At 44.6% G+C, this 25353-nt stretch overlaps 1 protein-coding gene across 3 annotated transcripts in view; it reads right to left on the reverse strand.

Annotated features, from left to right (window-relative positions):
- Nucleotides 1–249: 249 nt before the first annotated feature.
- The window catches only part of ZFAND4 (zinc finger AN1-type containing 4), a 39662-nt gene continuing 14558 nt past the window's right edge, over nt 250–25353 (reverse strand). For 2 of the 3 annotated variants that reach the window (XM_054034829.1, XM_054034831.1), the window contains 6 exons: nt 25129–25315; nt 14349–14496; nt 12354–13535; nt 11682–11736; nt 5844–5961; nt 250–1160 (listed from right to left, as the gene is read on the reverse strand). In XM_054034829.1, the coding sequence (XP_053890804.1) occupies nt 1025–1160; nt 5844–5961; nt 11682–11736; nt 12354–13535; nt 14349–14496; nt 25129–25315 (1826 nt within the window). In that variant the 3' untranslated portion in view covers nt 250–1024. The remainder of the gene's footprint in view (nt 1161–5843; nt 5962–11681; nt 11737–12353; nt 13536–14348; nt 14497–25128; nt 25316–25353) is intronic. The other variant, XM_054034830.1, reaches the window with a different exon arrangement.

The following is a 25353-nucleotide window of genomic DNA, read 5'->3' on the forward strand; positions in this document are numbered from 1 at the left end:
AACATCTGCTGAAGATTGGTAACACCCAGATTTGCTTGGTTTGACTGGCTTGTTTGCAAGACAGAGAGACTTTCAATACGCTCAATTTTGGCCTAGCTATTCCCAGTAAAGGGGAGTTTTACCACTGATTTCAATGAGAACAGAGGTAGGGCAATGCTGTAAGCTTCTGAGAACCCTCCCTTCCCTTCCAGCACCCTGTAAAATATTAAAAGTTAGTATGAGTTTATGATAAGCGCATGCAAACCAGAATAAAATTTAATATTTATTAGAATTTCTTCTGGTAACAGCACTCAACATCTTAACAAACCAAGTTGTGAAGTTTTAAAAAAATCTAGGATTACAAAAAAAGTTAAAATAAGTTGTTCCTTGTATTTAATGGCAACAAAGGGAATTCTCTATTTAAAAAAACTGCCATATAAAGAGTAGTATTTTAAGAAATAGTGTGATTACCATGATATGTTATTTGCAGAATGGATACACAGTATATGAATGCCAAACTGAACGGAACAGAAGTGCAGAAAGTACCACACTCTTTGAAGCTCTGGACAGGTGGTTCGAAGTAAGGGGGAGACTTCCTAGTGAAATAACTTAAGATACCACACAATGGACAAAACACAAGGTAGAGTACAGAGACATTACATGACACCCTCATTACAGCACCCCCTCAAGTCTGGTTATACAGTAAATATGAAACTTAGTAAAGTGCATCTTTTAAAGACTTGTCTAGTGAAATAGCATTTTCAGATATAAAACACTTAACACAAGACGTGCAAGAACAGTTAAAATCATAGTGTAAGTTTTTAAAAACTACTTTTTAAACTTTTGATTCACTAAAGAATAAAGGTGTCAGCTACAGTAGTGTTCACATTATTCTTCAATCAGATGCATCCTCATGTGCTTTTGTTACTTGGCAAATCTTTAGATATGGAGCAGGGCAAAATAAATGCAGTCGAAGCAAATGCTGCTTCTCTCAATGTAATACAATTCCGCCATGGCAGCACAGCCACATGCAGCACAACCATAGTTAGATTTTGGGAAGCTTTGGTGCACTAACGATGGGATTAGTCTCCTGCAAGTACCTCCGCCCCGCGCTCTTGTAATCGTAGGTGCAGGTGTGAGTCTCTGCATAGCGATGAGTTGCACAGAAGTTGTTTCCACACCTGAAGAATGAAGAACACAAAACGTTAGGACTCACCCTCCGAGAGCCTGTTTCTCTGACACACTCAGAAGGTGCCCTTTCCCTCCTTTTTGGAGTTACTGCTCCTCCTCCTTCCCACCCCCCATTACTGGGTCACCACTGCAGCTCTCTTCCATGGGGAGACAAGGAAAAGACTGCTTTGGGTATGAGCTGGCAGAAAGGTACCCAGCATTGCTCTGGCACTTAACGCCAATCATTCCAGCTTTATAGAAAAATCCCAGAATGTGAGCAGGTGAAATTCAGGAGTTTGATCATCTTATCAAATGACTTCAGCCAACACAGGGCTTCCCTGTGTTCTTCTCTGAAGTCAGGACACAGGCTCAGCCCAACAGTGCTAGTTTCTGCTTTGACATAGTGCCCCTTTCTTTCAGTGAACCCAAATCACTAGACAGGTACTCCATAAGCCGGGGGGGGGGGGGGGGGGGCGGACGGGGGGGAGAGGAGAAGAGGAGGGGAAGGGGCAGAAATCAACCAACCATTATTTACCTCTTAAAATCCAGCCACAAATACCATTCCATCACAGACTGTGATGAACATGGAGGCACAACTACAATTCTGCTACACGAGACAAACATTGCCTTTCCCCTGACAGCAGCAGCAGATATGAGTTAAGAAAAGGGAATGTTTTTGCCTTAGAATTTGACAGCTTGACTAGCTAAAATTCCTAGCATGACAAAAGGAAAAAGGGCAGACTGCAGTCTGCTGCTTGGGGAAAAAGGACTAAAGGTGTCTTCACAGCAGTTAGCTCGAGTTGGAACGTGAGCATTACCCTTACTTGACTCCTGTCCCCACACACAAATCTCTAGTTTGAGTAAAGTCAGCAGGAGGTAGCTAGCCCGTCAAGACACCCTGACATAAGCTCTCCCCAGCCACTGCTTGTGGCCCTTTGCCAAGGCAGTGGAAGTGTAACAGCCTGTCAAAACTAATGTAAAGTCCTAAGTACTTATTTCAGGAGGTTTCTGAGTTTGCGTCTGATAGTAATGTGTTCAGCTTTAAGACCTGATTAGGCTATACGCCTACTCTATTTAGTTAACTGGGTTCATTGTAGAATGTTCAGCATAAAATTCTACAGGATGTATTGATTTTATAGGTCGATTCCCTGGGTCTATAATTGGAAGTTCTCTTGTGTAATTACATTCCATACTTGGTTGTCATTCCGTTGTAAGAGGAACATTTGGATCTTTGTAGGTTCTCAGGAGTGGCAGACCCTGTTGCTGGGTTACAGATTTCCCCCATTTTGGGGGGGGGCCTGCACAACATTACACTTTCAGGCTCAAGCAGACCACTTAATCCAGGGGGTGGCCAACCTGTGGCTCCGGAGCCACATGCAGCTTTTCAGAAGTTAATATGCGGCTCCTTGAATAGGCACTGACTTCAGGGCTTGAGCTACAGGCGCCAACTTTCCAATGTGATGGGGGGTGCTCACTGATCAACCCCTGGCTCTGCCACAGATCCTGCCCCCACTCTACCCGTTCCTGCCCCCTTCTCTGAGCCTGCAGTGCCCTCGCTCCTCCCCCTCCATAGCCTCCTATATGCCACGAAACAGCTGATGGGGAGGGAACGGGAGGTGCTGATCAGCTGGTCTGCCAGTGAGTGGGAGGCGCTGGGAGCGGGGGGGAGAAGGGGTTAATGAGGGACTGCTGACATACTACTGTGGCTCTTTGGCAATGTACATTGGTAAATTCTGGCTCCATCTAAGGCTCAGATTGGCTACCCCTGACTTAATCTAATTCTACAGGAGTCTCAAGATATTCCCTCAATATAGAAACGTGTAACTTCCAAAATCTTTACAAAGCCAACAGTGTTCAGAGAATCAGTTAGGAGGTAGTGCCTCATCCTTCTGTCAGTCCCCAGTGCCAGCAGCTGCAACTGAGATTTTCTGCCTCACTGAGAAGAGTTAGGTAAAAAATCCACACCCCTGACCGATCTAGCTTTGCCAACCCAATCCCCACTGTAGGCACAGCTATGCTGACAGAAGCATGCTTCCATTGACCTCGCTACTGTTGTTCAGGGAGCTGGTGTTCCTACACTGTTGGAAAAACCCCTTTTGTTGGTGCAGGCTGCAGCTACACTATGGGGTTATGCTGGCATACCTATGGCTCTCTAGCTATGCTAGCATAGTCTCTGTGATGTAGACATACCCTTACATTAGCCTGATCTGGTGCAGGTGTTTCCTAGGGTTTCTCTTAAGACAACTTGAGGCTACTCAGGAACTAGAGTCTAAAGAACAGATTCTCCTGGAGCCAAGTTTGATATTTTGGCTGACAGAACTTCTTAATGGGAAGACAGAATGGAGGTGGGGAAGCCCAAAATTGAGATGCTATCATTGTATTAGGGCAGAGCTTCTCAAACTGTGGGTGGTCTGTGTGCTCCATTCAGATGGTCCACAGATAGTTCCCTCTAAGGTGTGTGCCTGGGCGGCCGCACATGAAAGAATGAAGGGCCACCCACCTAATTAGTGGAGCTGCACAGGCATGGCTCCACTAATTAGGTGCCTGGACCCTAGAGAAGATGCACATGTAAGGTGAGATAGTGGCCTTGTGGAGGGAATAGGTGGAGGGGGCAGTGGGGTGAGAAGAGAAGGTGGGGGGAATTGGGGACGTGCAGGGTTGCGGTGGCCAGAGAATGAGGCGACTTTCCCCAGCTCCAGGGCTGCGGCTGCTGGGGAGCGATGACCCTCCTTCCCAGCCTCAGCTCTGTGGCTGCCGCGACGGGAGAGACCCCCCCACCCCTTCCCAGCCCCAGCTCAGGGGCTGCCGTGGCAGGGGAGAGAGGGCACATCCATTGCATTAGAAAGGTAAGACTATTGATATTAAAATGTGAGTTGTGTGTTTTTATTTGTAGAATAAAAACATGTTAATTATTAAGGTTTTTTTATATAGTGTTTTTATCCAAAGTGCTTTACAATAGTTAGCTAACGGTACAAACAACATTTGGAAAGATCATTAAGTGGTCCACCAAGACCCTCAGCAATTTTCAAGTGGTCCGGGGGAAAAAAAAGTTTGAGAACCACTGCATTAGGGAGTTAAAGTTACAATTCTTTTAGAAGACCTAATACAGGACAACTCTAATAAATGGGGGAAATTGGGGGGGGGGGGGGGGGGGGAAATCACACTTTGGGAAAATGACTCAAGATCTATATGCCAGTATTTCTCCCCTGACACCCAGTGAAGGTTCTTTTGGATTTACTGTCAATTTCTTAAATTCTTTGGCTGCTTTAACTGTTTAATATGAAGCCTGATTTGAGAGCGCATGACTGAATGCAAGATACATGGATGAAAAAAGGTAAAATTTTATCTAAAGACAAAAACATCCATAGCTTTACTGATGTGGCTAAGGCCACCCAGACTCATTTGCCTTCCAATCTTTCTTACTTGGAATGGAAATAAAGCAGAGAAACCCAGTCAAATAATGGCTCATAGATAAGGTAGCTTATTTTTATGATTTGGATTACACCAATGCTCTTTTGGCACGTCCTGCATCAAATCCTCCGATTTTTACATTATGAGGAAGTTGCCTCAGAAACTAACATTGTTAGTTCTAGTACTGTATTTTTGATATTTTCTTCTGCTAATTCCCCGCCCCCCACCCCGTTCTTTTTTTGTGACATGCACCATTATCACCTTGACCATATCTATTTGCTTTGATTTAGCACATGGATTAATGGTAAAATTTGAGAGGGAATAAGTTTAACACATTTTTCTTTTTTCCTCAGTATGTTTAGATCACACAAAAACAAACAAGGAGAGCCCAACCACCATTTTAAACTTTAGTGCTTTATCTTTCCCCACCTTTAGATTGTCTGACTTCATGGAAGCTAATTAAAAATGGAGGATAAATGGAAGAATGTTCAGTGGCAACTGCTGTTTTACACAAAATAGAACACATTTAAAAACCATACGTTGCTGAATACAAAGTAATAAAGAGGTGTTTGCTAGCTAGCTGTTTTGGCTTACCCCAGTGTCGAATGTAACCCTAGAAGTCAGAGACACAAGTTGGGGAGGTAATATCTTTTACTGGACCAACTTCTGATGGTGAGAGAAACAAGCTTTCGAGCTTACACAGAGCTCTTCAAGCGACCTCAAGAAGAGCTGTGTTTAAGCTCAAAAGCTCGTTCCTCTCCCCAACAGAAGTTGGGGAGGTAATATTTTTTATTGGACCAACTTGTCGCTCTAAATCCTGGGACTGACAGCTATAACACCTCTGCATACAACTTTGAAGTCAATGGCAGATTTACACAGAAGTACCAACCAAAGCAGTGTATTCTCCAAATTGCTACAAATATATGTTCTTAAGTTTCTCTCACTGATGATGGAATCTTAGACAAGTTCTTCTCACACTTGTCTGTATTCTCCCTACCATCATGCTCTCTTGGCTACACCTAGCGAGCCAAAGTCTCCTGTGAGCCCAGACCTCTTGACTGCAAGGACACAGGATGGATACCCCAAGAACAGACAATACATTCTCTATTTGAACCTCATTTGAACCTCAGTTAAGTCATGAGCAATTCTCTCAACTTGTTCTGAACACTAGTTGCCTTGTGGTTTACCCAGCTTTAGAATTACTGTACTTTTCAACACACACCCACATCCTTTTGTCTGATCACAGCCACACATTTTAACCACTTGTTATATACTCCGCCTACCTGCATTCATAGCTGGTTGCCAATCCAGTTTTCTTGCCACAGAGAAAGCAGTGCTTTGTAGTTTTCTTTTTTGTTTGCATTGAACCATTCACAGGTGGGAGATGGGTTGCTTCACCTGCTTTCAAAGGTAAAACACGTAATGAACAGATTTTATAGTTACATTTGCTGTTGAACACTTGTATTTCAAGATATGATATTCAACTAGTCCCACAGCCAGAGAACATACTTTGCCTTTACATAGCACCTTTCAAATCGGGCTCCAGTCTGTTTTAAAAGCATCAGTTAAGCCTCACAGCATCTTAGAAAAGTGGAGGTAAGCTATGGGTCCTGACAGACAAGAGAGGTTAAGCAACTGGTCTAAGTTCACATTAATGAAGGGCAGAACCAAGCAGTGAAGCTCCAAGCCTGTCTCCCTGATGCATTGTGTATGTTTTTATTTTGTGACTGGAACAGAATGCCTTGACCACTGGTGACTTTCCAGTGGAATCAGTGGACCATTAGGATGTACCCAGTATATAGCATATGCAGCAGCAAGTAAACTCAGAGATGTTTGCCCTTTAAATATCATAATGTAACAGGTGTCTGGATATGTTAAGTTAACATTTTCAAGTTTTGCAGACATATTGCAAGGTAACAGGAAAAGTAGGCATGAAATGACAAGATACTCATTTTCCCCTTCACCAGAGAGATTTGAACACTTTAGTCAGTCACCTTGTCCACGCACACCTACTGTATGATGCCATGTGGCAAGTGATGGTTAGCAATCAGGAGAGGAAAATACCAACCTATACAGAGGATTATAAATGCATTTCTGCTGCATCCATCACCATCGTATCTGGATGCTCACAGCACAAGCCATCACATAAGTACTTTACGTACATCACAGCTTAGTTTCTAATAGCCAGTCCTTTTCAGATGCAACTGGCAGTGGACCAAATTCAGCCCTAAGCTAAGCTGACATAGCTCCCAGTGCGTGAGTGGGAGTTGTGCCTGCTCACACAAGGGCTGAGTTTGTCCCACTGAAGCAATGGCTGCTTGGCATGGAAGACTTATTTCTAGATCTAGCTAGTCCACACTATCAGTTTCATCCTCTAAAACTGTGCTCAATTTACTGGGCTCCATTTTGGGGAGCGGTTCTGTCCCCAGACACTTATCAGCGGGTTTCAGTTAGCCCAGTTTGGGAATGGTGTTGAGAGCAGTATATAATATTAAGGGTTTATACAACAGGGTGGATTTAAAAATATTTTTCCTACTGTGGAACATACTGATTCATAGATCCCAAGGCCAGAAGGGCCACTGTGATCATCTAGTCTGACCTCCTATATAGCACAGGCCAGAGAACTGCCCCAAAATAACTCAAAGAGAGCGCCTCATGGACAAATGCCCTCCCATCTGCAATGAAATAATATCCTTGCTGCTTGTTCAGTAGCTGGAAATGAGAGAAGCCAACACCATGTGACTATTCAGCCCTCCATGGACCATCAGTTATTTGCAGAGTACAGTTTGGGAACTGCCTTTTTCACTAGTGTCTTGCTCTTTCCAAGGTGATTAACCTGGCTGACAAATTTACTGTAACATCAGCCACTGAAGAGTGAAGTCTGCAGCACAACACACTGCAGGAGACCATTAGCAATTCGTTTCCTAGGAAATCTCAAGGCTCTGCACAGTGCAACACCAGCCTCTCCGCTTCTCAGAGGTCTGGAACTGTTTGCAAGACATGCTGTTTATTGGCGTAACAGTGGTTTTCAACCTTTTTTTCATTTGCAGACCCCTACAAAATTTCAAATGGAGGTGCGGACCCCTTTGGAAATCTGAGTTTGTCTGCGAACCCCCAGGGCTTTACGGACCACAGGCTGAAAACAACTGGCATACTGTTAGAACAAAGGCCAAATACTCCCCTATTATTTCAGCTGTTCCCCATGGCCATAAACTCCCTTTCCCATATATGAACATATAGCAAGACAATCAAAGAGGCTCAACAAATGTATCCTATTTACGGCCCCAACAGATGTATTCTATTTACCCCTAAAAAGGAATTTAAAAATTCCTTAGGTCAGCAGAATATATGCACGTTAAGTCATTTGTTACTGGGTATAAAAAGGCTTGCTCTACGCTTGTAAGGTGTGCTCCTCCCTCTGGCATGAGTCGAGGGGGACACCCGCTCAGCTGACTGATCAATAAAGAACTTGAAGCCGTCTTCTAGACTCCCGTGCCTCCTTGGGGTAATTGGGCAGCTCCAGGGGGAAACGAGCCCATTTGGCTAACAATACCGTGCACCAAGCTAGATCCTGTGCTGGTGTAAATTGGCATAAATAGCTCTAGTTAAGACAGTGTTGCTAGTTTATAGCTCCTGAGCACCTGATTCACCATGCTGTGCCACAAATGGTTGAAAAATAAATGCCTGGTAATAACTTTGACACTGACAGTCTCTGATAAGCCTGCTTAGATCTGATCTTCCAAGTGCATTCAATTGCATTTCATCTGATTATTCAAATGCTGCCACTTTGAACCACTTAAAATGCTTCAAAGCAGATGAAGGAGAACACTGTGTAAGAGCCTATTAAATATACCCAAGCAGTTTGCAAACAAGATTGTTTGCAGAGTTAAAAGACATATCAGAAGTCAAGCTACTTGGCAACCAATAATAGCTGGAGATTACAATACAGTACACACAGCTCATATGATGGATGTTCCAAGAGTTACAGAGTCAGCTAGTGTTCTCACAAAGTTATATGACCTACATGTACAAAGTCTACCATGTACCCCTCCCTCCCGCCCCAACTAAAGAAAACCTGATATATTTTATTTGTAAGGCCCTTCCAGTCAAATACATTGTTCTGGCACAGATAACAGCACCAAGAGCGGTGCTACAGAAAAAAACAAACAAGCTTTGACAGTGCAAGCGCTATGGCAAGCATGTATATACAGCCATGTAGTAAGTCCAGATGGAGGAGAAACCTTAATATCCCACTTACCCTTATCAGCTGTACACGATCGCAGAGGAGAAGGGAAGAAAACAGTACGAAGTCCTACAAAATACTCACCCCCCAACTCATTTTTTGGAGTGGACTACGTAAGCAATAGCTTCCTTGACCCTGGTGAGTACCATTATAGCGCACACATACCCCCTTTGGACTGGAGATGGGAGCTAAGGACTCAGCTGGACATTAATGTAGCTTTGGATTAACCAACAACGCCACCAGCAGTGGAAGGAAGACAGTGTCCACTGCCTCTGCCAATAGGTCATCAACAGTTGTAACTGTGAAAGTCATATGATTCCCTTTTGAGGAACAAGATCTTCTAGTTGATTCATCACAAATATATCTTAAGATCTTAGATCTTATTGCTCATCACTTTTTCCAACGTTATGCTAGGTGGAGGAAAAGTCTGTAGGACAACTGTGAACGGTGTGAAGCAAAAGAGGAAAAGAATCAATCATGCTCAACTGATTTCTTAACTCTTAAGTAAACAAGAATCATTGCTATTGTGAGTTCCTTGGACTTGCATGTAGGTTTGGGGATTGCCTGCAGGCTCTGAAAGTTAGAAAAACTAGAGATACTCTATCCAACCCCAACACAGCAGTCCTAACTTCCTAAGATGTCTTGCCTGTACCAGAAACCTATGCAAGGCTTGAAGCCAGTAGAGGCCTTCCCAAGAACCTGCTATTGAAAAATGTTTAAGAGTTTTTAAAAGATGAATTTACTGAGCCAACACAAAAATAACTATTAAAGCTAGTCTGAAAACAAAATGAACACACTGATACTTTCCTTGAATAAGGAATTAAATATAGCCAAGAAGCTTATCTCCAGGACTGTGAGAAAGAATGGTATTCATCACTGAAGGGCTTACTCTGCAACACACTCCCTGAGATGCATAAATGACTCTTTAAGGAAAAAGGTTCACAGAGACAACAGATCTGGTGAGGTCTTATCAGGCTGTGTGCTGGAGCAATCATTGCTTAAAGCAACAGTAGCTAGTAGCAGTATCCTTCTACCTCTGTCCCCAACAAATAGCTAGACTTGTTTCAGACGGCAGAGCTACTTACATACACTGAACTAGACCAGGTGCACACTGTTCTTGTTCTCTAACAATGGAACTACACAAATTGTTCAGAGAAACATCTGTTTACATACAAATGAGTTTTAATCACACACCAATGACCGTTTAACATTCAGATTATCAAAATATACTAATATTCAAAATGGAACCAAAAATAAGAATGTTACTCATGGGAACTTCTCCAGAGATAAATACTCCCCTTAAAGAATATCTAATGCTGTTCGATATCCAAATATAAGACACTTGCAAGTTACAATAATATTCTGAACACTAACATTTTACCACAATACCTACAACTGTACTTGCATGTAAAAAACAGTATACACATGTAAAAGGTTCTGAATCATTTACAAGTACAGTGCATTAAAATTAGTCCTGCTCACTTGAAATTCTTTTGCAAGTGTTAAGAGTATATTAACTCTAAATGAAGTGTGCATCAACTAAGCCATTCTTAAAACTATCTTTAGGCAAACACACATTATATAAATCATTGGCAATGTTAAGCAGAAAGGCTACAATTTAAATACAAAATACTGCAATAAACGAATCTTAATAAAAAAGTGGGATAAAACAAAGCAAACAGGCAATTTTTTTTTTTTTTTTTTTTAAGAGCAGGTCTACACTACCAACTTACATTGGTTTAAACATATCGCTCAGGGGTGTGAAAAAGCCATACCCCTGAGCAACATAGTTATACCAACCTAACCCCCAGTGTAGTCAGCGTTATGCTTCTCCCGTCGACATGGCTACCACCTCTCGGGAAGATGGATTAACTATGCCGACGGGAGAAGCTCTCCTTTTGGCATAGTAGCCTCTTCGCTGAAGTACTTTAGTGGCCCCACTGCAACGTTTTAAGTGTAAACTTGCCCTAAGAAAAGTGAGTATTGGCAAGGAAAACATGGCAGCCAGGCATTAGGAAGCATACAGGAACAAGATGGCAGCAACAGGTAAGAGCTTATTTTATTAAATTAGAAATATAGATCAACATTTTCAAGCTTGGATCCCCGAAGTCAGGCGTCTAAATCCATATCTAGACATTAAACATGTGGCTTGATTTTCGGTAGTTACTGGACATTCACAGCTCCCCACTAACACAAGTAGTGTGATGTTTGCTCCAATGACAAACCAAACTCGGGACCTTACCTGTAACCCTCAACTCCCACCCTGCCCTCGCCTGCTCCATGTTTCCTATTGCAAGGTCTTTCAGGACCCAGTCCTGCACAAATAAGAGTAACTTCACTATGTGAGTAGTCCCACTGACTTTAATAGGTGCATAATTGTTTGCAGGATCAGCCCCTTTACATGATAAACTCTTCAGTGCAGATAACATGTGTATTTTTGTGGACGATACAGAACACTTTGGCGCTTAGTGAACAACAAAAATAATGCAGCTAAAACACAGTTTTAGTACCACCTCCATGTTCTTATATAGCACTGATGGAAAGTGCTTTAAAAAGGACGGCATCATCATTACCCCCATTTTACAGATGGGGAAACTGAGGTACATGGCTTGCCCAAGGTTATCCAACAGGGCAGTGACAGAGCCAGGAATACTCTCCTGAGTCCCAAATTCTACCCAAGGCCAGAATGAGATCCATGTATGAAAGTACAACTCAAAAAATTCAGGTTTAATACCATTCTGTAAAAATCTAATACAGAGAAAGTGTTTCAAAGCTTTATGCCCTACAAAGGTATAATTCTTGCTCTTTGCATGTTTGATAACTGGGAAGAGACTTAAACAGTCAACTTCAGCTCTTTAAACAAATTCACATTACTTACCTACTCTTTTCCCTGTAGCTGCAACATTTCCATTCATTCCAAGCCCATGGGCAGACTAAAAACAAGAATATTTTAAGTGGAATTACTGACAGATGGTAAACAAATAAAAGATTAAGCAATTTCATATCAGCTTGTCTGAAGCTCATGTTATATCAGTCAATATACGTATGAAGAGAGCTATGAAGTATTTTGTATATGAAGTTCAAGTTAACATGGAACAAACCTTGTTTAAAATGACTGCGATTTAATAGTCTTTCCGTACTTTATACTGCATATTAGAAATGTGGTACAGCATATTAAAAGTCTGTGGTTAGGCACATACAGTGTCAGTTACAAGGTAGCCTTTAAAATGGCTCACAATCAGGGAATAGCTGGAGGACATTTCTACACATACAGTATTTATCCAGCAGAGTTACAAGTAGTAAAGGAGTTTACATTCTGAACCAAAAGTACTTTAACATTACTGTAAATCTGTAGGAAAATTGCCTCTAGAAACCCATTAGCTAAACATGCAATCAAGGTGCCAAAGAAATCGAAAAAACAGTCTGTTTGAACTATTGATGGCGTGAGATGAGATTTATAGTCCCCCAGCTTGAAAAATAGGCATTTTTTGGCAGTCTTTACTAGAGACTATAGTAAAACCCCAATTGTTCAGGAAATACTGGTACTTACTAGGAAGTATTCTGCAGCTTCATCTGGGGGAGAGGCTTTCCTAAAGCTTTCTTCCTGAAAACACTGGAGGTTCGTAGGGAGTGCAATACCAGAAGTCCGAAACCTGCCTGTCCCGCAGGAATTCTGTAAACTTTCCCTGCTTGTGCTTCGGGCCAGCGAAGCTAGAAATTCTAAGTTATTTACAGAACCCACAGGTTCTTTGGATGCCTTGTTTGCCACCTCTGTGATGTCCCTAGCCTCCATTTTAGAAATGATATCGGGTCTTTTGCCAGGCGAGTCTACCTTCACACCACGAAATCTTGTAGTCCTTGGAAAAGAGGAGTCTGCTATATTCCGGACCTCCAAAGATCGGAGCAGATTTGGGGAGGCAGCAGGTCTCAAGTTACCGACTTCAAAGCATTTGGGTTGTGTCTGTGGTTTCAGAGAACTGTGATGTGCCATTTGGGCTGAATACCGAAGAGGTGACAAGAGTGTGTTCTTCTGAGGACTTAGCTCATGAGTGTTGAGAAGTCCAGCCTCCATTGTTGTAGCGCTCAGGATTTTTGTAATGGGTTTGCTATGCTGTTCTACAGCTTTAGACTCGTCATCCCCATCAGACAGTCCAAGCTCTGGGTTTACCTTCCCTATTCCATATAATTCACTATACTGTTCAGCAGTGTTTGCTTCTGCTAACAAAGCAAAAGCATCTGTTTCAGGTAGAAGCTTGTCGTCTGTTGCACACAGTTCTACGTTTGTTAGATGTGGATACAAGACAGGATCGTCCTCATTTGTGGATGTCACATTTTCTAAAGCTTTTTCTGAATTTATAGGCAGCGATGGGACAGGGGGAAGGAAGTTATTTGTAGGTAGTTTTGCATTTTCTAGTTCAACACGAGATATTTTCGGTGGTAGTCGAATGCTATTAACTGACTGAGACCGGGAGGTGCTCTCCCAGTTGTCATCTTCCTTAAGAAAGTCACTAGTAATGGATGGCATTGTTCTACCAGCAGTGGCCAAAGTAGCCAAAGCTGAAAGTGCATTCTGGGAAGACTCCGAGGGATATGAATTCCCAGGAGGAGGTAGGCAGGACTGTCCAATGTGGGGGAGTACTCTTAAAAACCGGTGGCGAGCAGCTGCTGCTGAACTGCTAGATGGTCGAGGAGCTATAGGTGGACGAGGTTTCACCTTGACAGTCTTCTTAGGCTATTTCAAAGGGGAAAAAAAGACATTAATTGCATTACAGTAGCATCTAGAGAATCCAACTGACACTAGGTCCCCATTGTGCTAGGGGCTGTATGTACACATAGTAAGAGATTGACCCTGCACAGAAGATAAAGGGGACTGACACAGAGACTAAAGTGACATACCTAAGTTCTACAGCAGAGGTGGGAACTGAACCCAGCCTAGTGCCTCAGTCTCTTGTTCATACTTTTTCTAATTAAAAAGGCATCGATACTTTTCAGCAGCTAATCATCTTGCTTACTGATTAAGGAAAGTGGGTGGGGTAATATCTTTTATTGGATCAACTTCTGTTGGTGGAAGGACAAGTTTTCAAGCTACACATTCTGTGTAACTCAAAAGCTTGTCCAATTCACCAACGGAAGTTGGTCCAATAAAAGATATTACCTCACCCACCTCGTGTCTCTCATATCCTGGGACTGACACCACTTGCTTATTGACTGTACTTATGAACACCATAGCATTACTACAAAACAGCAGAATTAAGTATTAAATAGCCTTATGTTAGTGAAGCATTAAAAGGTGAAACAATCCATGATACAGCACTGAATTCTTTGAATGCTGAGGCAGTGGGTCCAGATTAAACTATTATTTGCATAATCAAAGACCACTTGCGCCTCAGCCCACCATGTAACAAAATGAATACCAAAAGATATGCCTTTATGCCTACATTATCCAAGAGCACAACCAGAATGTATTTAATCAGCACTCTAGAAAGACCTGCAATGGGAAGACATGAACCATTTTATTGTGGGGGTACTGAGATCACAACCTCACCTTTTTACTGAGATTCATGTTCTCCATCTTTGCCTTGAGCAGTTTCATTTTATTCATAGTAATCGAGTTCTCAATAATCTGTTGGCCAGAAGGAGATGCCTCTGTTTCTTCGTCGTCATCTGTGTATAAGTTATAAACTGAACCACCACTGAAAAGAGAAAAAAAAATAAAGCTTTTGTGTTTTCACACACTATAATCAAGGTACTTATCCAAAAACTATCAATGTAGCGTACACACACACACACACACACACACACACACACACACACACACAACTAGAAAGACAAAGCCAGTAGTCCATCCGTTGACAAAGCATTATATGAACTGTATGAAAGGATATATCCAAGGAATTCTTGTTTTCACCTAAGAAAATTACTTTTATGTTCACACCATGAAATGATAATGATGAGATTAGAATATAGCCAAGCTACTAGGAAATTATTGTACTGTATGCAGTTGTTTTGCACCCACTATATATTTGCCCTTAAGAGTCAACATCCAGTTCCATTAGTGTCTCCTGCTGGCATGACCAAAGCTGTTAATTGTGTGACTCAGACAACAGGCTGATCATTTTTCCCATTAATTAGACACTGTCATGTATGGGAAGTCCAAATTTCTATCCATCCCAAGGGGTGCTTTCACCATAAATGAAAATGGAAGGGTCACCCACGTGGATTTGACATTCTAGGTCTGTTTTTTAAAATAAAAAACAAATAGGATCAGTTAGGGTTCTAAAGAATCTCATTTGGAAAAAGGAAACACTAATACCGCTAGACCTAACAAGAAAAAATACATCTAACACAGCCTGCCAATCAACGGCACTGATCACTGGAAATAATGTATCACAACACCATCTTCTAAAATACACAGGTTTTAAATCTTATACCTAATTTTTTTCCTCTAGCAAGCATTATTTTATTAATACACCTCCAACATTTAACTGTGAAACACTGGGAACATTAAAAAGGTTATAGGGTTTGATTCATACAAGTGTCTTATCAAGTTTAACAGAAGTATTTTCTCTCCAAGAGAGACATGGAAAGAACTAATAGCCAGGAAGTAGTTATCGCGGTCAAACAGGTGTAATTATAACAAAGCATGCCAAATTTCATATTTGCGCAAGCCAGATGTGTCTCAATCATATCACAAATTAAAGCTGTCATCTTCCATGGTTTACAGAAGCACCTGGCCTTCCTCCCAAAAGACAGCAGCTAAGGGGTGGCTGGAGCGTCTGTAAGGGTGCCATGGCCAAGCAGGAAACATCGATTTCCTGAATCACAAGATGCTCTACTGCTCACAAACAGCTGACAATGAACGTTATGTTCTTAAGCATTTCCTTGGCTGGCAAGCTGGAAAATGCTACTGTTCTAAGGGTTATTCTGAACCTTTTCACATCAAGCTCAACTGGAAGGAAAGCTTAATTTGTGTCCTTTCTTCCCTCCTCCACTCCCCCATGACCCACACAAAAGACAATCCATTTTTTAAATTTTTTTAAAGTTGAATAAAGATTGGGCTGTCTTTAGGAGAAATGTCCTGGGCTAGTTTCTCCCTGAAAGTACTGTGGTTAAAACAGAGCAGGAAGAGGAGTATTTAGTTTGGTGCACCTAGCACAACTAGGCCCTAACCTGGTTAGGTGCTCTGCGTGTTCCTCAAACAATAAAAATGAACATTGTTCCTAACAAGTGAGTTTATTTTTACTATTTTGATACACTAATTTGGACCAACAGCCCTAACAAGTTGTCCTAGGAAAACCCATTCAGCATAATGTATTTCTCTGAAAATAAAGCATTTAGCTAAACTCAGGTACATTCATATTTCAAATCATACATTAGAATACCACGGTCTTAACTGACAGGGAAATTCAGACTGCTAATTTTTAAGAATTAGAACACTTGGCAGATACTAGAAAGTACAGAAAAAGACAAATATGAAAGACTAAGCTCCTTCTTACAATTTCCTACCCTATGATGTCCATAGGCTTAGCCTTAAAATCTGATTTCCAAAAGGAAAGGAAAGCGACAAGAGACTTAGAACCTATCCCAAGTTTCATAGTAGCAGCCGTGTTAGTCTGTATCCGCAAAAAGAACAGGAGCACTTGTGGCACTTTGTTAGTCTCTAAGGTGCCACAAGTACTCCTGTTCTTATCCCAAGTTGATATACACCAGACTAGCAAAGGCAGGGTATCTAGAGATCATAGAAGCCAGATTTTTGGGCTCCACCCCTGCCCCAGATTCAATGTCCAGTGCTGCAGGCAGGTTGCAGCAAGCCAACAGATAGTCAGTTGTTGCTGGTTCTATCTCCTTACCTTCTTGTTTCAAAGTTGCACACGATACCAAATGTGCTACTTACTGAAGCCGAGTGATGTGCGTGAAGGGCACAGTGAGAGCTCTCTCTCATATTCCTGGCTTTCTCCTCCTTCCCTCCACTTACTACACATTTTTATCATCTCCTTCTATATAGTATACAGTAGTTTGAGAAAGCACACATTCAGCAGTAGTTGAGCTTCGAGGCAAGAGACATTAAATAATATTCTTATAACAACATGTGGATGGATACATGAAAACATCATGGCTGCCAGCCAAGTGAATATATGTGGCATCAGATATACAACTCCCACCCTGGATTCAAAAAGCCATAGAGCTCCTATCTGGTGAGCTAAATGCCTGAGGTATAAACACGTAAGTTAGGATTTGTTTGCCATCATTACTTTTCAAAGCACCACAAAGTTTTAGGCATCTGCTTCTGGAGTCTGTAGCCTCTAGTAAGTAAAGGTCATTTTCATCTTAGTAACTCAAGAGATTCAACTTTTAACTGTTGGCTGAATCAATAGCAAAAAAGAAAAAAAATCTAAACTCATTTAGAAAAAGATGGTTACCTTTGGTAACTGTTGTTCTTCGAGCTGTGTTGCTCATGTCCATTCCATTGTAGGTGTGTGTGCTTGCCACATGCACCAGTGCCGGAAGTTTTTCCCTCAGTAGTATCTATAGGGGACTAGCTCTGGTGTCCTCTGGAGTGGCATGCATATGCACCAGTATAAAGAGCGTTACTGGCTTCCCCCTCCCTCAGTTCCTTCTTGCCGCAACACTGACAGATGGGAAGGAGGGTGGGTCATGGAATGGACATGAGTAACATCTCAAAGAACAACAGTTACGAAAGGTAACCATCTTTTTAACTTCAAGGGCTTGCTCATGTCCATTCCATTGTAGGTGACTCCCAAGCAGTATCATTGAAGGTGGGTTCAGAGTTCAGGGACGCGTTGATTGCAATACAGCTCTGCCAAATCCAGCATAATCTCTGGCTTGCTGGGTGATGATGTAATGCGTTATGAACATGTGTACTGAAGACCACATCGGGGCCCTGCAGATGTCCTGGATAGGGATGTGTGCCAGGAAAGCTGCCGAAGACATCTGAGCCCTAGTTGAGCGAGCCTTCACTATCTGTGGAGGCCCAAACTGCGCCATCTCGTAACAAGTACGGATGCAGGCGGTGATCCAATTCAAAATCCTCTGAGAAGACACCGGAAGGCCCTTCATCCTGTCAGCTATTGTGATAAAGAGCTCGGTCAATCTGCGAAAGGGCTTTGTGCGCTCCAGGTAGAATGCCAGGGTGCGCCTGACATCTAGAGTGTGTAGCCATCTCTCTTCATTGGTCATGTGAGGCTTTGGACAGAACACCAAGAGGAAGATATCCTGGTTGACATGGAAGTATGACACCACTTTTGGCTGAAAGGCTGGATGAGGCCACAGCTGGACCTTGTCCTTGTAGGATATTGTGTATGGGGGCTCCGAAGTGATGGCTTTAATTTCGGAGACATGTCTCACCAAGGTAATAGCTACAAGGAATGCAACCTTCCACCATGAGTGGGAAAGGGAACAAGAAGCCATAGGCTCAAAGGGCAGACAAGTGAGCCTAGAGAGGACCAGGTTGAGGTCCCATTGGGGAACCGGGTCCCAGACCGGTGGAAAGAGTCTTTCAAGGTCTTTCAGGAACCTGACTGACATCTCATGCAAGAACACCGATCTACCCTGGATGCAAGGATGGAAGGCCATTATGGTGCACCTTGATCAAAGAGAAGCGAGGCCCTGATGCTTTAAGTGAAGCAGGTAATCCAGGATGTACTGCAGAGACGACTGGGTTGGGGAGATATTCCACTCCAATGCCCAAGCAGGAGAAACGCTTCCACTTTGCCAGGCAAGTTGCTCCAATGGAGGGCTTTCTGCTCTCCAAGAGAGCCTGCTGTACCTGACTACAGCAGGCTTGTTTCTCTGGATTCAGCCACATAGCATCCAAGCTGTGAGGTGAAGAGGTTCGGTTCGGGTGCAGGAATCTACCACGATCCTGTGAGAGTAGGTCTGGGCGGCTGGGAAGGGGCCATGGGGCTGAAACAACTAGGTGACTGAGCATGCCGAACCAATGCTGGTAAGGCCATGCTGGGGCAATCATAATGAACTGCGCCTTGTCCCTCTTGATCTTTAGGAGGACTTTGCTGATGAGTGGAATTGGCGGGGAGGTGTACATCAGGTCTCCTGACCATGACAGAAGAAAGGCATCGGATAAGTAAGCCTCTGCCGAGGCCTTGGAGAGAACAAAACTGATGTCACTTTCTATTCTGTCTGGTGGCAAATGGGTCCACGCGGGGAGCTCCCCACTTCTGAAAGAGCATTCTGACAACCTACAAGTGAAGGGACCACTCGTGATGAGAGAAGGACCTGCTGAGGTGATCCACCAGCATGTTCCTGACGCCGGGGAGGTGTGAGACTTCCAAGTGGATTGCATGCCAGATGCAGAAGTCCCACAGATGGAGGGCCTCCTGGCACAGAGCTGACAATCAAGCTCCCCTCTGCCTGTTGACATAGAACATGGAGGCCACATTGTCCATCAACACCTGCACCGCCCGGAAAGTTGGGGATGGAAGACACTGCAAGCCAGGCAGATGGCTCTGAGCTCCCTAATGTTTATATGCAACACAAGCTCCTTTCGAGACCATAACCCTTGAATCTGCAGTGTACCAAGATGCCCAAGGTCGGATGCATCCGAAATTAGGAAGACCATGAGTCGCAGGCTCGCGAACGGTACACCTTCCACCACCTGAATCAGGTTGGACCACCAATGCAGAGAGGTAAGTATCCATGGAGGGATCGTGATGACCTTGTCTAGGTAATGTCTGGCCGGGGAGTGGACCAACGCCAGCCACATCTGGAGGGGATGCACCCTGAGTCTCACATGTCGGATAATGAACGTGCATGCTGCCATGTGCCCCAAGAGTCTAAGACAGACCCGGGCAGTGGTGAGAGGGTGTGCGGTGACGCTGGCAATCAGATCTGACATTGCCCTGAACCTGGCCTCTGGCAGGAACATTCTGGCTCAGGTAGAGTCGAACACCACTCCAATAAACTCTATCTGTTGGACTGGGATCACCGTTGATTTTTGTTAGTTTATCAACAGGCCCAGAGCTTGACAAGTGGCTCACGATGTCTCGACGTTGCGCTGGACCTGGACCCGGATCCTGATCCTGGAGCAGCCCTTGATGAGCCAGTCATTGATGAATGGATAGATCTGGATACCCCGAGATCTGAGATAGGCCGCCACCACAGACGTGCATTTAGTAAACACCCTTGGCACCGTTGATAGGCCAAAAAGGAGCACTGCAAATTGGTAGTGGGCGGTCCCAACTACAAAACGTAGGAACCATGTGTGTCCGTGAAATATCAATATGTGAAAGTAAGTGTCTTTCAGATCAAGGGTCAGCATGCCAGTCTCCCGGATCCAGGGAAGGAATGATGGAGGCCAAGGAGACCATGCAGAACTTCAACTTCTTGAGATACTGGTTGAGGCTCTGCAGGTCAAGGATAGGGTATGGACTCCGCAATTTTTTTTATCCTAAAAGTCAAGGGGAGTAAAATCCTTTCCCCCTCAAGTGCAGAGGGACTTCCTCCACGGCTCCCACCTGCAGAAGACCCTGTACCTCCTGAGTGAGCAGATGCTCGTGAGAAGGGTCCCTGAAGAGGGATGGGGAGGAAGGGTGGAATAAAAATAAACTGGAGGTTATATCCCCCTGCTACTATGCTGAGGACCCACTGGTCTGATGTGATAGAGGCACAGGCAGGGAGGAAAGGGGACAAACAGTTGGAAAACAACAGGGAAGCAGGATCCAGGACACAGGCTAGAACGTCGCCCTCAAGCGAACCCTCAAAATGCCTGCTTGTTACCCAGCTGGTTATGGGTGGAGCTTGAGTGAGCAGAGGATGCTGGCGCTTATAACCCTTGCCGGCGCTTATAGCCCTTGCCCTTCTTGCAGAAGGGCTCTGACCGAGGTCGGGTCCCGAACCTGTGGGGCTCTTGCAGCTTAAACTGCTTCCTCGTCGTCCCCAGTGTGTGAGGGCCCAGGAAGCGCAAGGTAGCTCTAAAATTTCTCAGGTCATGTAATTTACTGTCTGCCTGTTCCGAAAACAGTGTCAGGCCATCGAATGGGAAGTCCTGGATGGATTGTTGAACCTCCATCAATAAACCTGTTGACTGCAACAAGGGCCTCATAGAAATGGCCGAAGCCACAGTCCGGGCTGCAGAGTCTGCCGCAACTGAGTCTGCTTGGAGGGCTGCCCTGGCCACAGCTCTGCCCTCATCGAGGATAGCCAGGAATTCCTTCCTGGGTTTCTCTGGCAGCGAATCTGTAAACTTGGGCATGGACTGCCAAATATTAAAATTGTAACAGCCAAGTAAGGCCTGATGGTTGACTACTCTCAGCTGGAGGCTGGACGTAGAATAAATTTTGCTACCAAAGAGATCGAGCCTCTTTGCCTCCTTGTTCTTAGGCGTTGATCCCAGTTGGCCCTGTCTAGAGTGCTCATTGGCTGCTGACACAACCAGTGATCTTGGGGCAGGGTGGATATAAAGATACTTATATCCCTTAGCGGGGATGTAGTATTTTCTTTCCACCCACTTGGAGATAGCCTCCTCCCTGTCCCCCCACAGGGCCTTCGTAATTTTCACCACTCCCTTGTGCACCAGCAGTGCCACCTTGGAGAGGGCTGCTGCCCTTGGCACATCGAACAGGGAATCCAAGGGTTCTGCCAGTTCCTCAGCTTCCAGCCCCAGGTTTGAGGCAACCCTCTTCCAAAGCTCCTGGTAGGCCCCGCTATCACCTCATTGGGCGAAGATGAGGAGGAGGAGGAGGCAGGTCTGCCAACTCCACCAATTCTGCTAGGAGAGCCTCGGCCAAGGCTGGCTGGCCCTAGGGAGCCTGCTCTGACTCCGCGTCCAAGTCAGGGGGTAGGCAGGAGACTGTTGCTGACTGTCTTTCAGAGGCCCCCAAGACCGACCTATGCCCCTGCAACCGGTGGGGAAACCCCCAGGGATTCCATAGATGCCAGAGGTCAGGCCACTGACCTTGGGGCCATGCTGCCACTGGTGGCCCAGAGGGGAATGCCGATGCCCGCGGTGAGTGGCCTTGGCCTATAGGCAGGGTCTCCTCCTTGCTGTCCAAGCCTGAAGGAGAGACTTGTCTGGGGGATGAGGACAGTACCGAGGCCGCTTACCTACCCTGATCCCGTCAGCTCTGGCCGTGGACCTCCACTGAGGACCTGTACAGGGGTGATGGCTCTTGGTGTTACGACCCTGGTGACCGGCCGCAGCGTTTGGTGGATTGGCAACAATACCCCGATTGATGCCTCATGTTTAGAGAGTGGTGCCACTCTGTAAATAGGGAGCGAGAAGACCGATGTGTCTGAGAATGTCGACATGCCCACAGTGAACCGTATCGATGACGGGGCTCCAGGGACCAACATCTCAACCCTCCAGAAAGATGCCATAAGCTGGAAGACTGGCTCAGGCACTCCCAGCACCGGGGCTCTGGGGACTGGTGCCGCGTCTCTGCGGGTCTGCGTCAGACCACTGGTGATTGACGCCTGAGAAACGGTGCCTAGAGTCCAGGGACAAATGCCGGGAACTCTGGCAGATAAGCCGACCTGCGTCCGGGGGGGTGGTGGTGCTGTTCAGACAAGGGCTGACGGGGCACCCCCTGAGGCAAGGAGCAGTGCCGCACTGATGGAGTCCACTGCAAAGGTCCCAAGGCGGGTTTACTCCTTGAACAGGGCATCTCAGCAGCTGGCGTGGGTGACACCGGAAGGGACAGTATGTCCGTAGCTGCCTGAAAGGCCTCCGGGATGGGTCTTGAAGCAGGCTCGACAGCTCAGCGGGAATTGGAGCCTGGCCACCATCCGGAGAGGAAGAGCTACCCCGTGCGGGGTCTGCTCCTCTGACTCTCTCCTTCCCTTCATGGGACCCAGAAGAACGTCCCCTCCCGACCTTCCTTTGCTTTTTAGCCAGTACCGGGGACGGGGATCGGCGCCGGTCGCTGCCAGAGGCACACTCCACACTTAGGCCACAGTGCTTGGAGCAGAATCCGATCTCGTTGGCTTCGAGGCCGGTGCGAGGGCTGACTCCATAAGGAGCGCTCGAATACGAATGTTCCGCTCCTTTTTGGTCAGCGGCCTAAAGTTGGTGCAAATCCAAACACTTGTCGCTCAGGTGGGTTTCCACCAAACATTTCAGGCAGCTTCTATGGGAATCATTGACTGGCATGGGGTTTTTGCAACAGTCTCAAGGTTTGAAGCCCAGGGACCATGGCATGCCTGTCCCTAGGCTGAGTCCCATATGGGACTAATTAACTATTTCTAATTTAACACTAAGGGAACTATTAACTATGCAACTTTAAAAAAATATATACAACAAATTAGGAAATCTTGCTGAAGCACTGTCACTGGTGGTAAGGAACTGAGGGAGGGAGGGAGGAGCCGGTGGCATCCCTTATACCAGCACATATGCGCACCAGTCCAGAGGGTGCCAGAGCCGGTGCCCTACGGCTACCACTGAAGGAAAAACTTCTGGCACCAGTGCATATGGCGAGCACACACACCTTCAATGGAATGGACGTGAGCAAGCACTTGAAGAACCACCCTTGATTTTGCCAACCGACATGCAAGCACAAATGGAAGCAGAACAGACAGCTGAACTTTTAACTCAGCTACCAGAAGATTTTAAAGAATTGGAAATGTTTTACTAACAGATTCCTAAATTCTCTGATACTATTAAGTCTGAACAAAAATTAAGATTTTGTCATTATGTATTACACTGGCTTAGTGCATGTCATTATGTCTCAAGTTGCTGGCCTCTGCACTGGTAGCAGCCTACTACTGAATGTCAGCTAATAAAGTTAATTTTCCAGTTAAGGTGATAGAGACTTGTAGCTTTGGTGCTGATGGTCCCTAAGTTCTATCACAGCTGGCCACCTGTGATGGACCTGATGCCTCAACAGCGTTCAGCTAAACAAAGCCCGACTGTAGCTGTCAACAGTACTATTTCAATACTGATCATTTCAGCAAAAAATCCAGCTGCTTGGGAACTGAAGGCAAAACTTGGGTAGGATCCTACCACTTCCAGTTGCCAATCTGACTTCTATACATGACTATGACTTCACTACAGGATAGGTAAAGAAAAAAAAGTTTGGGCTGTGAGAGGAGCAAAAGTTTATAAAACTACACATGCAACTTTATATAGAGGGGAAAAAGTACTGAAGCAACATTTCTTTTGTATCTGTTTCCAAGTTTGCTCTCAACAGAGATGGAAATTCTGGATTGCTCTGGGAGGCCAAGTCAGCTTTGTTTCACTTTGTATTGAGAAAGAGAGAATATTAGTCAGCATTACTACATCCTCTGCAGTCTTGCTGCTTAGTTAGGACATCCAACTTAAACATTGTTATATTTTATATATTTAAATACTAATCATAGAACCACAGAGTTACACGGGACCAGAAGGGTTATCTAGTCTTATCCCCTGCCAATTTGCAGGATTCATCGTGTCTAAACAATGCAAGACAGACAGCTATCCAACATCCTTTTGAAAACCTCCAGTGAAGGAGCTTCAACCACCTCCCTAGGCAGTCTGACCCATTGTCTTCTTACAGTCAGGAAGCTTTTCCAGGGATTGGGATTTAACTTAAATCTGCTATGCTGTAGTTTGAACCCATTGCCTCTTGTCCTGCCCTCTGTGACAAGAGAAAACAACATTTCTCCATCTTTTTATGACAGCCTTTCAAATATCTGAAGACTGCTATCACGTCCCCCCCTTAGTCTCCTTTTTTCCAAACTGAACATACCCAGTTCCTTCAATCTTCGCTCACATGGTTTGCATTCCATCCATTTGATCGTCTTTGATGCTTGTGTCTGGATCCTTTCCAGCTTCTTTACATCCTTTCTATACACTGGTGACCAAAATTGGACACAGTACTCCAGCTGAGGCCTAACCAGTGCCAAGTAGAGCAGTACTGTCACCTCCTGTGACTTGCAAGCTATGCCTCTGTTAATGCATCCCAAAACTGCATTTGCTTTTTTTGCCACTCACACTGCTGACTCATGTTGAAGTTGTGATCCACCACAACTCCCAGATCCTTCTCTGCAGTGCTGCTGCCAAGCCAGTTATCCTCCATTCAGCATTTATGCATTTGGTTTTAATTCCCAAAGTGTAGCACCTTGCCTTTGTTTAATTTTAATTTGTTGTCTACAGCTCAGTTCTCCAATTTATCAAGATCCCTTTGAATTTTAGCTCTATTCTCCAAAGTGTCTGCAACTCCACCCCCCAAGCTTTGTGTCATCTGCAAATTTGATCAGTAATAGTAATGCTTGTGGCAGTCTAAATATTCTTTGGACACAAGTTAAGGAATAACAGCTGAAAAGTTGTACAGCTTTCCCCCCTCTGAAACCAGACATCAAAACCCACTTTTTACCTTAAAGATTCAGATAATGGTGTTAAAGTGCCATCCCCCCTGTCTACAACACGGAAGAAATTCAACTGATCTCCTTCCCGGTACACCAAGAAGGTAACCTGTTTGTTGGATGGCCCCTTCTCCCAGACCTCATCTCGACTGGGGTCCATGTATTCAGCCATTTCCCTAATAGGGTCTTCCACAGGAACTATAGGAGAAAACAGAATGAAAAACAGTCTATTTCAA

This window comes from Malaclemys terrapin, chromosome 7, assembly GCF_027887155.1.
Source record: "Malaclemys terrapin pileata isolate rMalTer1 chromosome 7, rMalTer1.hap1, whole genome shotgun sequence".
In the NCBI taxonomy this organism is placed as follows: Eukaryota; Metazoa; Chordata; order Testudines; family Emydidae; genus Malaclemys; species Malaclemys terrapin.